The following is an 18,085-nucleotide window of genomic DNA, read 5'->3' as shown; positions in this document are numbered from 1 at the left end:
TGCCATAAAGATAAACAATTCGACTACATTTTACGATTTACTGTTTCGTCTCATTTCAGAACATTGTATCCTTAGAATAAATATCTAACTATTATATTTGGAGTCCCTGTATGTACATGTGTATGCATGTGCGTGTCTTCTTTTGATTTCCTCGACAACTTCCTCTGAACCCGACTCCACTGTCGCGGGGGTCGCTCAGGACTAAAGGAAGTCTAGCGTTGTGTGTGAGCTGGTTTCGGAAGAGTGGTGTTATTCTCACAGTGTCGGCTGTGGGCAGAGGGGGAATCGCACCCACCACTTGGTTTCCTGCCAGTGAAACACAGTTCAGCCACACTGAACCGTAGGGGTGGAGCAACAAATGTTTCAACGAGATGATACCGATTGTTTTGCTTCCACAATACTAACCAGAGAAACCAAGGTCTTCTTATTGGAAGCAAATGAATGATGCCGTCCTACAGAATGTGCTTTGGTGTATTTGCCAGGGGGCAGTAGCTCAGGAGGTACCCGCGGTTGACTCGTAACCACAATGCTAGTTTGAATCCCGGCGCCTCCTAGACACCTAAGTGTCGTGGTGTTCCTGAGCAAGACGCCTTACCCTGACTGCTCCCGACGAGCTGGCTGTTACCCTGTGTAATTGACCCCGCCGTCGGATAATGATTGTGTCAAAGAATGGTTCTATGTCGCTTTGGATAAAAGCGGCAGCAAAACCCCAAAAAGATATCAGTCCCTCTGCTTTTACCTTAAACCACAGAGCAATGAAATTGCAGAAACACCACAATACTGTATGGCAGAAGTTAAAAACGAACAGTTCGTATTTTATCGGAACATCGTATCGTGAGCTTGCCGTGCCGATTCCTGTCTGAATGAACACACACCATATGTTCTCCCTCTCACACATGCTGATGGATGGGACCTGGTTCACACGGCAGGAAATATTTCCTGCACTCTCTTCCCATGATGCATCAGGTCAACTGGGAAAATTCCTTAAAATAGCCCATTTTAATCAACTCTCTTTATCTGTTGCCAACACATCATGACAAATGTGGTCCTAAATAGGGGGATAATTGCAGCCATATGGGATTTATCATGATTCAAGACATATTTTGCACACACACACACACAGACAGAGATGTGTGGGAGGGGTAGACAAGTCAGAGGGTGAAACGGGTTATCAGTGGGGAGTGTGTTGGCAGCTAGCCAGAAGGAATGCTGGTGAACAAAGCGAGGAAGTCTGGTGGTAGCACTGAAATCAGGGCTCTGACTGGAGCGCTGTGTTCGGGCTCAGACGTGCGACGAGGTAATAAGTGTGTTTATCACCTTCCCAAAAAGCATGTGCCTTAGCAACGAGAAACAAATTGACCTGCATTTTTACCCTCAATGCATTTCAAAATACTTATTGTTACTTAAGATTATTTATGAATTGTTATTAGAATGGATATGAGACCAAAAAGTTAAGAATAAGACGCATAATGTCTTTTTAATCTTTTTTTATTTAAATGTTCTCTTTTATGCTAATATCAATGAGCACTGTATTGGTTGATAGCAATAGTAGATAGTGTTTACAAAACAAAGTGCTTACAGTAACAGGCCCTTACTACAGCTACGACCACTCTAGTTGTCGCTTGTGGGAGGTGAACCACTTTTTCCAGAACATTTAATTCAGCGTCCGTCTGGTCCGCCAGCACTCAGGGCCATTGTCCAATCACACGGCCCAACGAGCACTGCACTACGCTGTCAACTGCATGAAGTTAGTTGAAGTCTTGTCTAGCATGGGGAGGGGGGGGTAACAGGGTGTCCGGTCTAGCATGGGGGGGTAACAGGGTGTCCGGTCTAGCAGGGGGGTAACAGGGTGTCCGGTCTAGCGGGGGGGTAACAGGGTGTCCGGTCTAGCTGGGGGGTAACAGGGTGTCCGGTCTAGCGGGGGGGGGTAACAGGGTGTCCGGTCTAGCAGGGGGGTAACAGGGTGTCCGGTCTAGCAGGGGGGTAACAGGGTGTCCGGTCTAGCGGGGGGGGTAACAGGGTGTCCGGTCTAGCAGGGGGGTAACATGGCGTCCGGTCTAGCAGGGGGGTAACAGGGTGTCCGGTCTAGCAGGGGGGTAACAGGGTGTCCGGTCTAGCATGGGGGGGTAACATGGCGTTCGGTCTAGCAGGGGGGTAACAGGGTGTCCGGTCTAGCGGGGGGGTAACAGGGTGTCCGGTCTAGCTGGGGGGTAACAGGGTGTCCGGTCTAGCGGGGGGGGTAACATGGCGTCCGGTCTAGCAGGGGGGTAACAGGGTGTCCGGTCTAGCGGGGGGGTAACAGGGTGTCCGGTCTAGCTGGGGGGTAACAGGGTGTCCGGTCTAGCGGGGGGGGTAACAGGGTGTCCGGTCTAGCAGGGGGGTAACAGGGTGTCCGGTCTAGCATGGGGGGGTAACAGGGTGTCCGGTCTAGCAGGGGGGTAACAGGGTGTCCGGTCTAGCGGGGGGGTAACAGGGTGTCCGGTCTAGCTGGGGGGTAACAGGGTGTCCGGTCTAGCGGGGGGGGTAACAGGGTGTCCGGTCTAGCAGGGGGGTAACAGGGTGCTCACGGTTGCTGCTGTCTGTGTGTCTGCAGTGGAGAACGAGAGCCACTGTGACTTCGTGAAGCTGCGGGAGATGCTGATCCGGGTGAACATGGAGGACCTTCGGGAGCAGACGCACGCCCGCCACTACGAGCTGTACCGCCGCTGCAAGCTGGAGGAGATGGGCTTCAAGGACACGGACCCCGACTGCCAGCCCTTCAGGTGGGCCCTGAGGGCGGACGGGGTGCGACCCAGCGGCAGCCATGACGTCTGTGAGGCTCGGGCAGGAGAGACTCTTAACGGCGTTTAGGTGGAGGCAGAGTGACCTGCCCCAATTCTAGGTCAACGGGAAGAAATTTCATTTAATTCTCGTTCTACAAAGCAAATCTGTTTTGCCTTAGTTCAGATCCCAATGGCTAGTTTATCTCTGTATAGAGATAAACTCTATACAGAGATAAACATGTTCACCCGGATCTCTGTATAGAGATAAACTGAGAGAAAGACACCTCACCCAACTTACCCGCTCATTGATAGGTATATCTGAATTCACTATTACATACTTCTGGATTAAAGCACCTCCTTAGTGAGATGGTAAAACAATTGACCTAAGCCAGGGGTCACCAACCTTTTTGAACCTGAGAGCTACTTCATGGGTACTGAGTCATACGAAGGGCACCCAGTTTGATACACTCTTCTGAAATAACAAATTTGCTCAGTTTGCCTTGAGTTATATATTATTATTAATGATTACTGATACTCATCTATGTGAAGACACTGATCATGTTAATGATTTCTCACAATAATTATCAACAAAGACTTAAAAAAGGTGGGAAAGAGTTGTTCCAGAATGAGTTGTGCTATGTTTAAAACCGGCCTGCGGGCGTCTCATATGGTCCTTGCGGGCGCCGTGTCGGTGACATCTGACCTAAGCTAACCCAATTGATGGATGTGGTCAAAGTCTCGAACGCATGCAGAAATATAAGGATAGATGCATGAACGCATGCAGACACAAAGGTGGACCTTTGAGTTATAAAGCCCATGTCCTCTCAGAATAACAAACCCCGAACAGGTCATAAATGGTAAGCTAGCAGCCTTCTGGTTACCAGCAAACCCACTGTACTTCCTGAGCCACGTGTCATGTTTGCGGCCCAAGAGTGTTCTGTCTATCAGCTTACGGACAACCCAAAATCGATTGACTAAATCTCTAACCTAGTGCTTGTTGATACGGTGCCTCCTGCAGCCTCCAGGAGACGTACGAGGCCAAGAGAAAGGAGTTCCTGGGAGACCTGCAGCACAAGGAGGAGGGCATGAGGCAGATGTTCGTCAGCAAGGTCAAGGAGACAGAGGCGGAGCTGAAGGAGAAGGAGCGCGAGGTGGGTCCCATTTACATTTAGGGCATTTAGCAGACGCTTTTATCTGAAGCGACTTACAATAACTACATTTGTCAGAAGTACGGGAAGCAAAAGATCGCTGTCGGTACAGTAAGGTTGTTCAGAGAACCAAGTGCCAAGCACTAGCAATCACAAGGTTGATCCATTCCCTGTATCCAACAAAGATAGCTACGATAAGATGCTACACAGCTAAATACTATTTTTGAGTGCCAGGACGTACAACATACAATAAGTGCATACATTATGTGCCAGGACATACGACATACAATAAGTGCGTACATTAAGTGCCGGGAGGTACAACACATTATTATTACTATTGTATCCTTCATTTAACCAGGTTTGAGATTAAAATCTATTTTACAAGAGAGACCTGGCCAAGATGGACAGCATTACACAGCGACAACATAAAACACAAGGCAAACTACAAGTTCAATACTAAGTGCAACTGTGGAAATACTTAAGGATTATTTACTAAAACATTTCCAATTTTACAGCTTTAAGTTCATTGAGAGTCACTAGGTCCTGGAGCTTGTGCTGCTTCTGCAGGTTATTCCAGGAAGACGGTGCAAAAAACATAAAGGCCTTTTTTGCCATGTTCTGTCCGAGCTTTAGCAGCAGTCATAAGCACCATGTCCTGAGACTGTAACCAATGGGAGACACATTTTCGGAACATATGCAATAAGAAATAAAAGGGGAGTTTACCTAAAATCACCTTGTAGACAAAAACATACCAGTGACTAAGTCGTTGTATTAAAAAAAAAAAAGACGGCCATTTAAGTACAATGTAAAGAGCACATACATAAGTGTGTACATTATGCAACAACATACATTCTCCATTCTGTCTCCAATCAAGCCTCTTGTCAGTTTGTTTGTTTTGTTATCCCTCATCGATTCTGTTGTAACGATCATGGCACAGCTAAAGGCCGAACTGGTGAGGTTTGGGGCCAGTAGTCACCGATTGGTTGAGCAGGGAACGGGCGTAGTGTTATGTTGTGTTTTACGATAGCCCGACACGGGAGAATAAAAAGTATATATATTTTGATCATTTTGAATGATCTTGCAACACCTTCGTCAGATGGATATATTCTGTATTTTTTTTTAATAGTATTAGTTTTGCTGTTTCCAGATGTTTGTTGAACCTGTCTGGGAGTACAAGGTCGGGGGGGGGGGGGGGGGGGGGGGTGCTTTCTGCTTCCTGCTTCGGACGATGTAGCCCAGAGAACAAGCTGGATATAAGGATATCTGTTACAGCAGTCAACCCCTGTCCGTCTGCCTGTCTGTCCATCCCTCCCCTCAGCTACATGACAAGTTTGAGCAGCTGAAGCGGCTGCATCAGGAGGAGAAGAGGAAGGTGGAGGAGAAGAGGAGAGACCTGGAGGAGGAGATGAACGCCCACAACAGGAAGAAGGTGGCGGCGGAGACGCTGGCCCTCGCCCAGCCGCTGAAGAAGGACAAGGACCGGAAGAAGTGAGTTCTCTCTCTCCTGCTCACTCTGGGTTTGGCTCTTTTTTCTTTTACTTTTAGTGTTCTTTTTCTATTTCTTTATTTCCTTTCTGAAAGCTTTCCTAGATACCCCAACGTTGCTATTGGGTATCTCATTATTTCTTGTGTGTGCGCGCGTGTGTGTGTGTGTGTGTGTGTGTGTGTGTGTGCGCGTGCGTGCTTGCACTCTGACTTGGCTTTTCTCTTAAACAGTATGTTATAATTGAGGTGAGGAAAGAAAGCAGCCTCCATTTAATTAGATAATAATGAGGGGTCGATGGTGCGGACGGCTGAGCGCACGCCGGGTTTATCTCTTAGCTCACGCTAATACGCTCTGCTGTATTAGTCATAGAGTGAAATACCACTTCTACAGTCGGATGATTAGGGCTAGGTGTGTTTTTGTGAATTGGTCTTTAAAGTGCCCCCGTTTTTGATGGCTAACTAGCATCACCGTGTGGATGCTATGTGTATTGTTTGGCCAGAGCCAGTTAGTGTTGTTTTAACTCAACTTTAACCAGGTGTCTTGGGTAAAGACTATACCATTGCTGTAGCTTATTGAAGGTCAATTTGCAAATATCTGTCAGTGGACCTTCCTGTTGTGTTAGTAATGTATATATGAGGTTATTAATGATTTAGTCATGCACACTGGAACACTTGGAACACTTCTCTTTCCACCTGTTGAAACGTCCACTTCCATGATTCCTTTTGCCATTTCTACGTGTGTTGCATGTTTTTATCTTAAATCATTTTCCATAGAACAAGGATTTGAACCTTTCCATATTCTTCATTCATTCAGTTTGTTTATTTATTGTGTTGTTTTTTCACAGTTAATTTATGGGCCAAGCTGGACCATGGACCCTCTCACCTCCATACCACCGACGTTTGTTTGTTTGTTTGTGTTTTTTCTGTTTTTGTTTCTCTTCACATTCCATGACGACATTGTGAACACGGACCAAAGACCCTGAGGGATGAGGCTGGACGTGCAATGAGAAAAAAGAGTGAAAGAGTTTGAAAAGGAATTTGTTAAACCTTAACCACCAGCGGCCATGTCATTCATTAGTGTACCGTCTCTCTAGTTCAGGGACCTATTTTTTATATTTACATGTATCCCGTTTGGTTTATTTGGTTCCTTCTTTTTTTAATATAGTTATGACTTAGTTTTACTGTTATTGTATAACTATTATTATTATTCAATAATATATTTTTCCCCATACACAACTCACTGTGGATCTGTTCCTGGCCATCCCACCACAGACCTTCACTGTCTGTAGCCTCGTGGTGCTAAATTGTAGCAGCATGGCGAGCAGCATTTCAAACGGTTTGGTCTGTTTGGAAGATAGACGATTTGAGGTGCAGTTGATTTAACAGTTGTGGCATTATTGGGACTGGTTCGCAATGCAAGAGTTAACCCCTCCTCCAGCCTGTAACGCATCCTTAATCTCCAAAGAACTTCTTGATGTATTTTCGCTCGTCCCTTTGAACTGCAAAAAGTCGCCTCGTCAGACCATGTGATTGTTGATGAATCAACAATTTACACACACACACGCGCACGCACGCACACGCACGCAGGCACGCGTGTGCGTGCTAGTTCTGAGGCCTAATGATAGCTTATTCAGTTCATTAATATTCTGGTGCTGCGTTTGCTAAGGGACACAAATGTATGTGAATAGTTTGACTCCTGACTTCGTAATATTGCCAACATTATTGTTACATTTTAAAAAAAACTGGTGCACATGTTTAGAAATTATGCGAAACATAAAAACATACGTGTTGCTCAAGACTGCCATTGGATACGCACAGATGAGTAGCTTTTTTATAAATGATTGAGTACGTTAGTTGTGTGGCAGTTCGAATCCCATTTTTTATATAGAAGTTATTCAAAGAGGAAGCTGCATCTTGTTTTTGACCCAGAGTTTGAATGGAGAGCAGCTGTATATGTCAATAAAAACCAAAACACACGTACACCTGGTGTGGATGTCCCGTCACTCGTCAGCAGAATGATATTCAATCGACAGACGGAAGTAAAGAAAATTGCTAAATAAATCCAAGTTGCGACGTTGATTAGCTATTGCAAACCAATAAAAAGATTTGAGGCGCTTGTGGTACAAGTGGGCGTGTCCCAGCAGCCAGAATGTCGAGAGGAACCGCCCCCAGATGGCACGCAGACACGGTACAAGTGGGTCTGTCCAATCAGACAGAATGGAGAGAGGCGCCGCCCCCAGATGACACGCACACGGTACAAGTGGGCGTGCCCAACCAGACAGAATGGAGAGAGAGGAGCCGCCCCCAGATGGCACGCAGACGTCTCGTGGCCACACCCATTTGTTGTGATATAGATATTAAGGTATCTATTCAATACAACCTCTAAAGATACTTATTGTTTACCAGTAGTCTAAAACAGTCTCTATATACCGGTTTCACAGTCGTTTGTTAACCCGGAAAACAATGTCAACCTAAACACAAACATGTCTGTATATTCAAATAGGGTCCAAATTTATTGTTCAAACACTCATTTTAACAGCCCCACGCACACACGGCCGCTGGCCAGCCGCCAGCGGTTCATTTCCTGCATTCTAAAACCGTGGTATTTCCAGATGTCTAACAAGTCACCTACCAGCAGACATAACCATGCAGATCTGCACTACCAGAAATCCCATAATAATTGATGTACTCTGCTAACTACTGTACACAAAATAACATTTAAATAATGCTTCTCACTTCAGTTGTGTCTGAATAAAATACGAACTGCATTTACTTTATTTTGAAGCAGTTCAAGTCTCGTGAGATTAGGTTTCTTTTGTGTGGAAGGAATTGACACAAGCCCGTGTGTTGACCATGAACTACAGTAGGAGAAAATATTGCATCTATGAAAACATGAGGTTTTTTTTGCAGACTAAAAGGAAAGTGAAATCGACAAAACATGTTTTTAACCCACAAAATGTTCATGAAAAAGCATTTGGACAAAGAGTTTCAACTCAGGTTTATTTGGTAGTGAACATTTTTATAATTTTAAATAGTATAGCTGCCTTATTTCTGTAATCACATGGAAATAAAAAACTTGACAGCTGTTTGTTATTGTACACCTCCAACAGGAGTCAGGTAAAAAAAAAAGCATGGATTCACAGAGACAACATGGCTGAGGTCGAAGCTCTGGGTTCAAATCCTTGGACAGAATTGCAGTCCTAAAAAATAGATTTTTGCCAATTACTTATGGCAATGGAGTCGGCACGTTAGCACTGCTAGCATTCAGGGATCAGCGAAACCCGTCGAGTGTTGACCGACTTGTAGACCCCATCAAATATTTCAGCCCAGGTTGAGAAGTTTCTCTTAAGGTGCATTTTAGAAATGTGATCACAACATAAGCTTTTAACTGGTTTGCCGTTTGTGATATGATACAATGGGTAGGTTAAAGGAATGAAAATCACAGCGTTTTTTTATACTCCTAAAACATTAAAGAGCTTATTACAGTTCGTTACAGTAGATACGTTGAGAACACTACATACAAAAATAAATCAAATAAGTTTTTAAAAAAATATTTTTTTTCTTAATCATTTGTTTATATAGATATATAGAAAAGGTTACCAAAGTGCTGAATAGCTCTGGAAAGAGAGAGTAGCACAATCTCTCCCCTCTTGTGTTCCGACAACAAAAAATCTTCCAACTGCGCACCCTATTCTCCAAACATTTAAGAAAAGAGTCTCCTCACACATGTAAAAAAGGAAATGCTACGTGTGGAAGGAACTGTAGCATTGAAATACCCACACATAAACAAACAGACACACACACACACACACACACACACACACACACACACACACACACACACACACACACACACACACAGAGTTAGATAAATAAACATTAAAAAGTTTATAGACGCAGAAAAGGTTGAAATAGTTGCCCTACTGGCTTCAATACACCTTCAATTCGACCATCTTAAATAAAAACAATACAAAGAATAAAAGGGCACTCGCAAAACTGGCGAGTGGGCGAGATGGTGTGTGTGGGCCCAGGCACTACGGGTTGGCCGGGGACTGGAGTGGGGGGCAGGGCGATTGGCAGGCCCCGGCCTCGTCGTACAAACACCTGAAGCCGTCGTAATACTCGTCAGGGTCGCCCGCGTCTTTCGGGCCCTTCGAAGTCTGGAAGTAAAAAATATATAATCTGTCAGCACTTTATGCATCTCTTTCATCCATGTTGATATAGTGTAAGCTTAGCACACATATTGACTAAAAGACATTAAAGGTAGGGCTTATTTTGGGGAAAAGAAAGAACTGGGAATTTGAGCTAGCATTTATTGAGGATTAAAATTCAACAAACCAAATTCAATGTATGCAAAAGGTCCTTCATTAATTCTGTTTTCCAAGTTTTCCAACCTTAATCTTATTCTTTTTTCAATGTCTGCAATCGTATTTTAATCGTTTAAAGACGGGGGGCTTTCACTTTAGTTTTTACTACCGCACGCGATGTGATAACCCTGGTCACCATTTTAGCGCCGTCACTATCAGAGCCCTGTGCACAAGCCCCTCCCCCTGAAATCAGATCAAATGACCACAACGGACTGTACGCGCCACCCAAGATCCGTGGCAGTTGGAGAAATTAGAGAATACGTAAAAAAATATATAAATAATGTAAATACCGCTTATGAAAAGAGACATGTTTTGAGACGGTATGCATATGGACACGGTTATACATTTTTATACAACGGTGATTTACCGCTCTATGGGGGAAGCGCTGTCCCCTACTCCTCTCCACCGACACCACCCCCTCCGGCGGCCCGACCGCTGAAGAGTCGAAGATGTAGATGTCGTTGGCCGGTAGGGAGAACTCTAGGCTGCTCAGGTACTGATCCGTCATCTCTTTACACTGAATGAACTCTGAGCTCTCCACCTGCGGAGCAAGACCCCAGATGGAAAAACAAAACAAAAACAAAGCCGACGCAAATGTTAAGATTGTGCCAATAGCCAAATAAATAAAGAAATACTTGAATCAAGATCCTCAGACAAAGCTCGGCCAGATCTTTAGAGGATTAATTATTATGTAAGCGTACATGTTCAGGTTGACACATTATCTTAATGTTATAAAATAACTGCAGTTTGCAAGTGAATTAAATGATCTTTGGTCAACAATGCTCAGAATTCCTGACACAAAAGTGTGCATGCGACGACCAGCATAGATATTTTACACAGTCTATGATAAAGCACGATGGCGGCGATAATTTAGAAGCAGTGCTACAGAAACAAACACCTTTACAGGAGCTGCAATATCTCAATCAAGGTCCATAGTAATAGATCTGGTCCCTAACCTAACCCAAAGTTAAGTTGGTAGTACTGCACGCAGAACCATAAATTCAGCTTTACAACCCGATCCCTCCCTTACCTGCGCTTTCCTCAACAGGCCGCTGAACACGGAGAACCAGTCCGGGGTGAGCGCCTCCAACTCCAAGGTGATGATGGCCAAGGCCAGCGTGGAGCCCTTGAACTGCCACAGCTGGTGGCACGCCATACAGTGCTGCACCTGCCTGGTCCACAACGCCACCTGGAAGCCCGGGGGACTCTTCTGATGTGGGCCCCGACCCGGGCCCACGGACAGGACGAGCCGGGGATGCTCGGCGACCAGCAGGGCGTGGAACTGAAGGGCGAGGTAGAGAGCGAGAGAGAGAGAGCGAGCAGTGAACACACGTTAGACTGAGGCAACAAAGAGAGACCAAAGTATTTAAGAGGTCACATTCGTCCCCATCGTCGACCAGCCATCCATTACCCACAAAACCTTCCCGTTGATTTCTATGTTTGCCACTTTCGTGATACAAATCTCAATAAGGCTTCAACGCAGTAGTATTGCAAAGTTCTGCTTTGACCTCGTATTGGTAGCCCCTATTCTGCAGCCCTTCTACCAGTCCTCCCCGGGGTCTGACCTCAGAATCGATGCATGGCAGCCGGGCGTGAGGACTGAACACCGTATAGCTCGACAAGCCGCCAGGAGTCATTTTCACGCCCAACATTAAATAGGTTTCCTGCCGTTTCTCTCGCATGGGCAATTTACATCCATTAAGTACTATACGATTGGTTTGTACGTAGAGCAGGTTTATATGTAGATCAATATCTTACCATAACTTTTTGTACAAAAATGGTCCGTCTTGGTGTAAAGTACGTCTTAATGTGAGTGGTATGAGGCGACTCTGACCGGTGGATGTGAGATGACTATTTAGTAAACCTCTTTTGAACGGCCCCTCCTCAGAGGTTAAGTGTTAGCTGCTTTGATGTACGTGCAGTGAATATAATTGTTTGCTGTAATGTAATCGTGACATCCAAGGCAACTAAATGTTATATGGATACGTTGACATTTTAAATTTTCCTGAGCCTTGTTAGATCAAGGCGCATCGAGGATTGACAGAAAGAGGAGCCCAGTATTATGGTCACTTGAATCCAGAAACCATGGTCACGATCCGGTTAATAGACTTAAGAAGACCATGAACAGAAAGAGTCCTGCCAAAGGACCTGGGGGGCTATGTCTCTGGTGGAAGTAGCAATGGGACCCATATGGTCGATCTGATATAATATGGACTTGGTTTCGGCCCATTCATGCACTACGGCTTTCCCTGTCGTAAAAATGTAACAAACTAATCCAGATTATTCTAGAAGGCAGATACAACAGATTTGATGAAATGTGCGTTACACTTTTACCCTTTCACAAAAATCGCTATTATAAAGTGACCCTGATCTGCGTGCCAGTTTCAGGTGGTCAGGTGTTAGACCTTCCCTGATTTTTTCACATAATTGATTCCGCCCTTCTAAAACAATCCAGATTGCGTCGTAAAGTGAGTGGGAAATGCATGGAACAACGTGTTTGATTCATTTCAAATCAGTGCACCATTGTGGATTCAGGGTGACAAATATTGGTTTTATGGATTGCTGTTTTGAAAGACAATATAAAATATGACTTTATTTATATATATGGTAATGCAAGAAGTAATTTTTCCAGAGGCAATGTTATGAGTATTTACAATAGTCAAGAAGCATTTATTTAAATAAATATGCTGATAAATGTACCTTTATTTTAATAGAAGTTTGAAATGAGTTATATTTATTTACTTTAAAGAGAGGGTTTTGTAATGACTATAGTGAAGTGCTTTAAGAACCCATGGGTTCAATGTATATTTAAGAGCACATTTACCAGATACCCTTTCTACAGATCCTACAAAAACCGCAACCCATCAATTCCAAGTATAAGTGTTTACTGAATCACACCAATCATCATCTGGAAGTTGTCAGGAATGATGGTGGTCCTCAAAACTTTTCTCTTGGTGGTTTAGACTACAAATTGGCATCCACCAACCACCATATAACATTCAAACTGGTTGTTCACACACACACACACACACACACACACACACACACACACACACACACAGACACACACACACACACACACACACACACACACACAAATGAACAACCCGAAGCCTAAAGCAGTGCTCAACCCAATTATCAAACATGATATGTTTTTCACATCATCATTTAGCGTTTAAACTGGCGATTGGTGTTTGTGTCCCTGTATTTAACACTGACAGGTTTCAGTGTGATCCAGGGGATTAGCAAAACTAGTATATGATGAGGGTTCTGCCCCCGCAGGCAAAGAAACAAAATTAGAAAAAGAAAGGGTTTGCCCAAAGCAAAAATCGGGTTAAAGGTCCAGCTGTTTTAAAATGCAGCAATTCATATCCTTTAAAATCCTCAAATTAAATATTCTTTGGAAGGATTAAACCTAAAGATCATTAATTGCACAGGCTTAGATTTGAATATTGCCCCCAGCCAAACGAGTGTTGAAGGAGAAAAGGGGAACTAAAAGACGAGGAGAATAAAAGCATTTTGTAGTGCGGTCCCAGTTGGGATGGCAAGTTGAGGTGATTCGTGGGCATTCTTATGAAAAGCATTAATACGTTATTGTTTAACAGTTTCACATTGTGTACAACAAAGTTGCCATAAACATAACCTATAACTAGACAGGGAGCTTAAGGCCTTTTGTTTGTAACAAATACACCTTCACTGGTCACAAAAGTGTATCATTCCCACTGTAGTGCTAGGTCTTTTGAGGTTGTCAGAGAAGTGCCTGAAATATAATGTTTTAACCATTGATTTATTTATATTTGTTTGGTTAGACAGAAACCATGTGACAGATTATATGTTGTATTTGATGTCACAAGCGCACGTTGGCATGTTTCCCCCATACTCTCCAAAAGTAAAATATCACTACAATTGTATTTTGAGTTTTTTTAATTAACTGAGTTAGATGGATGTATGTTTTGTTGTGTGCGACATGTCCGCCGGACACCCTTGTTCCTTCTCCTTAACTGGAGGAGCCTCTGTTGCATCACATTCCACTTTCTCACAGTACTTTTGTTATAACTGGTGAACTAAATATTATGCATTTGGGCTCTCTACGGACGCTGCCCATATTTCCGTTAAAACATCCACTTTCTAATTGTTTAAATACGGTTCACTGTGATGACAAGTGTTTTTTCTGTTCGCTTTCTTTTCTGGCACTAACTGTAGCATCCTCGTGTGACCGTCAGCAAAAGAAAAAAAAGCATTGTTTGACCCATCAGGTTGACGTCCAAAAATAAGATAATAAGATATTAGATAAGACTGGTGCTTGCGCTTCTCTGCGTCTTGCGAGCAGATATCCTGCAGACATCCTGACTTACTATGTGAATGAAATCCACCGGTGTCGCTGTGTACAGATCCCAGTGCAGCTTGTCGAGAATGATGCGCTCCATGCGAAGGATCTCGGCGATGGAGAAATGGCAGCCGCTGCGTTCCACCAGGTCCTTAACAGAGCCTATCACCTGTTAGTACAAGATAAGACCAGAAACATGAATAAAAACCCTTTTCTCAAGTAACTTTATCCTCATCTTTTGTTACTGCCAAAACTTGGTGCTAACCATCGACGTCTTCATCGCTAAACTGCGATGTACGGTGTTTCTTAGTTATACTAATAGTCTTAGTAGAAGTTGTGATAGCAATATTAGTAATGTTAAAGGACATTTTGAAAAAGTTGGCGATACTGAGATTGAACAAGTTGTATCAGTGGATGCGAAGTCAAGAGAAACTGCTAATCTTAAGAGTCAGTCGGAGTGGCTCAGCAATCCATTATAAAACACAGAGATCAGCCTCCTCTGTTCTGCCGTGATTTTGCCACCTTTTAAAGACATTAAGTTGGTCAAATTGCACATAGACCATCTGTATTTACTGGGTATGTCCACTGACATTCCAGGTCACCTAGAATGAGTAGATAAAAGTGTGTTTATCTTCCAAGGGAAGCTTATACCCATCAGACTATCAGACTGTTAAAATTGCTACCTGAGTTTGACATCAAATAAATGAAATCGATCGATTGATCAAAGCTCACCTCGTCCTCCTCATTGATTTTAGCTGCCAGGATCAGGCAGGTGAGGGCGATGCACTTAAGGTACTTGGGCTGAGCCTGAAACAGGGGAGGAGACACATGGTTTGTAAAGATGAACTATGGTGGCCCAGCGGTCAGGGTGCTGGACTGTCCAGCACCAAGAGGTTCAGGGTTCGAACCCCAATGTCTGTAGCCTGCCTGTAGGCATGTTTGAGCAAGATGCTCATTTATCTGCATGTACAAATATAAATGTATTCAAATTCACCAGCGGTTCGATTATCTTTGGATTAAAGAACCATAAGTGCTAAAAATGACACGTGCCTACATGTCAAAATGGGATATAAATGGTATATGGTAAATTAAGTGCACTTATACAGAGGCCACTCAAAATCACTGTACAATATTGCTTAAAAATCACCCATCCATGCACACATTCACACACCAGCGGAGGAGTCAAACATGCAAGGCGACAGCCCACTCGTTGAAAGCCGTTAGGGTGAGGTGCCTTGCTCAGCGACATCTCGACACTCAGCGAGGAGGAGCCGGGGTGCGAACCAGCACCCTTCCAGTTACCAGCCAACCCAGCTCTACCTCCTGAGCCACATGCCACCTACACATATGTGTTTTGAGGATCCTACGGATCAGCCGCCTACCTTGACTCTGGACAGAAGGCGGTTTAGGAAACACACGGCCAGAGCGAAGGTCTCTGGGAGGAAGTGGAACCGGCGACACAGCTCTCCCAGCCACAGCACCAGGTCGCGGTACTCAGGCAGGCTGATGTCTGTACCCTACAGGGCGTGAGGAGGAGACGAGGAAGAACGACCGGTCAACATCTCACCATCTCAGCGCTGGAGCTGGCGACCATAGGATCAGCGTGATGTCCTGACCTAAACCCCCAGGTGTGTTCGGACGACTAACAGATGGTGCATAGCTGTGCTAAGCCTTGCCTGTCTGTCTGTCTGTCTGGAACGCAACCGCAATTTTAATCAGCATGCCAGTGACTGGTGGTTTTAATAAGTATCATCCAATGAAAATAAGAATCAACGTTGTGGTTAACTTCGGTTTGGGATGGGTCCTCTTCAATGGAGCCCACCATGTCTCTACAGTAGCCCAGGACAAACAAAAGGCTCTACCACAATGTAGAATAATCATTAATTAAATCCTAATTGCTAACTACTTGTAAACTGTGACCTAGTATTACGGACTAGATACAATTGATTAAACTCAACGCTTGACACCTGGCTACTGATGCTGTTATAGACAATGACATCATTCTGGGAAGTACCTACTGCCTCCTAACCGGCCAGTACATGTCCAAGTAGCTACCCCTTTGTTTTGGAAGGGGAGGAAATGGTAAATGAACTGCATTTATATTGTGCTATTCTAACCAGTGAGCAGTCAAAGAGCTTTACAATATTGCCTTACATTCACCCAATCATTAAAAAATGCACACAGCAACACCGGTGTCAGCCACATTGTCGGGAGCAGTCAGGGTAAGGTGTCTTGCTCAGGGACACCTCGACACTCTGGGGGATTTGGGGATCGAACTAGCAACGTTCCGGTTACCAGCCAACCCTATCTACCTCCTGAGCCCCATGTCGCCCCAGAGGAGGAAAGAGGGGGTGATTTCAGAGGGTTGCAATATGCAATCTTACCGCTAGATGACACTTAATCCTAAAGATTGCCACTTTAAACTCTGCATAGGCCTTAAAGTCACCTGGACGCGGTCGCCTGGTTGGAGCGGGACGTTCCAGCGCCGCGCCTCAACGAGCAGAGCGTCGTCCAACTGGAGGGTCAGCCGGCGCCCCCCCGGGGCCCCTGGGCTCTTCATCTCGGCAGCACCGCAGACCAGGCTACGTGCAGAGAGTATGGTAGACAAACGTAAACAAGAAAATAGGAAAACACAACCAAACACCTAGACTAAATGTGTGAACATAGAAAAAGTAACAGCGAGCCCAAGCACCAAAACAAAACAATATTCCATGACGCAACTATGATGGAACACATTTCAATTCAACGACGGTATGGAAACCAAACGTTTGCATACCTTCATACACAACAATGCTGGGTAAACAAAACTCTCCGAGCAGGGGGACACAGTTTTAATCGGTGTATTCAGACCTGAGAGCATCATCTGATTCGGTCCACAAAACATCAACTCTGGCTTGTACTGTAGAGACCGCTCTGTAACAGGAACTCTTGAGACCACAAACAGCATTTCGTTTGGTAAACAACGTCCCCATGAGCTGTATGTTCCACTCTGCGCGGATACGAATGTTTTGTATTGTGATCTTCAAATATATTGAATTGACAAGAAACTCCAGTGCAAAGATCGGGATCCATAGTCCGAGCACACTGGGCGGGACAATGGACCGCAGCTGCCCCTGAACACACACACACACACACACACACACACACACACACACACACACACACACACACACACACACACACACACACACACACACACACACACACACACACTAACCTTACTTCTTTCCTATATTTTCCTTGCCGTATTCTTACCTTTTTCGATTTCTAAATCCAGACGGATGCTTGATTGCAGTCGCATTTATGCGGCTTTTAGTGCAAGTCCATCTTGTTCCAGGGTGCTGGAAGACCGATGCTGGTGTTAATGAAGCAATGTAGCAGAAAGGAAGAGGCGGTTCTCTCTGGACGGAACACAGAAAGAAACATTCTATGACGCAATAAAACTAAAATCAAGGATATTGGATCAAAGCGCTAAGAATTGTTGCGATTAGAAGCGCAAAACAGGGCAGGAAACCAAATGTGAGGCCGCAGAAGGAGGACGGATGGAGTGTTTTCAACACACACTCCGCCCCCTGGAGGATGACGCCTATAAAGTGTGTTAGTGGGTCATACATACGGGGTCCACAGCACAAAATGGTTGAGCTGGCTGAAATGGCTGTGTGGATGTATGGTTGATGATCCCCTCTCTCTGTCAACGTTTTTTTTCTGAAACATATTTCACAAGCTTTTTCTTAGAGCAGCTCTCCCTATCTGACGGGGGGGGGGGGGGGGGGGGGGGGGGAGAGACGACGACGACCACGACGACATGATAATCTCTGTGGTAAAAAAAGTAATGACTAACTAATTGATAATGAAAGAGAAAGTAACATAATAAAAAATGTGCAAGGGCAGCAGGTGAAACATTGGAGGTCCAGAAGAACCAGGCGTCAGTCTTTCAGTCTGGGTTCAAGAAAATTCTTACAATTGTACATTAAACCTATTTTATACCTTCCAGAC

At 44.6% G+C, this 18,085-nt stretch overlaps 2 protein-coding genes across 2 annotated transcripts in view; one reads left to right on the top strand and one right to left on the bottom strand.

Annotated features, from left to right (window-relative positions):
• The window catches only part of septin8a (septin 8a), a 32,776-nt gene extending 23,443 nt beyond the window's left edge, over positions 1-9,333 (top strand). Inside the window, exons 7-10 of the mRNA XM_079738671.1 lie at positions 2,594-2,762; positions 3,781-3,913; positions 5,229-5,398; positions 6,241-9,333. Of these exons, the coding sequence (XP_079594797.1) occupies positions 2,594-2,762; positions 3,781-3,913; positions 5,229-5,398; positions 6,241-6,244 (476 nt within the window). The 3' untranslated portion in view covers positions 6,245-9,333. The remainder of the gene's footprint in view (positions 1-2,593; positions 2,763-3,780; positions 3,914-5,228; positions 5,399-6,240) is intronic.
• An 86-nt stretch (positions 9,334-9,419) lies between these two features.
• Positions 9,420-17,623, bottom strand: ccni2 (cyclin I family, member 2). The gene is made up of 8 exons (XM_079738672.1): positions 17,345-17,623; positions 16,536-16,671; positions 15,472-15,606; positions 14,822-14,896; positions 14,118-14,258; positions 10,793-11,044; positions 10,130-10,303; positions 9,420-9,555 (listed from the first exon to the last, which is right to left on the bottom strand). Exons 2-8 carry the CDS (start codon positions 16,647-16,649, stop codon positions 9,430-9,432), a joined length of 1,017 nt encoding a protein of 338 aa, XP_079594798.1. The 5' UTR covers positions 16,650-16,671; positions 17,345-17,623; the 3' UTR covers positions 9,420-9,429.
• Between the last annotated feature and the right edge of the window lie 462 nt (positions 17,624-18,085).

Source organism: Pollachius pollachius, assembly GCF_949987615.1.
Source record: "Pollachius pollachius genome assembly, chromosome: 6".
NCBI lineage: Eukaryota > Metazoa > Chordata > Actinopteri > Gadiformes > Gadidae > Pollachius > Pollachius pollachius.
This window is presented reverse-complemented; position numbering and strand designations above follow the sequence as displayed.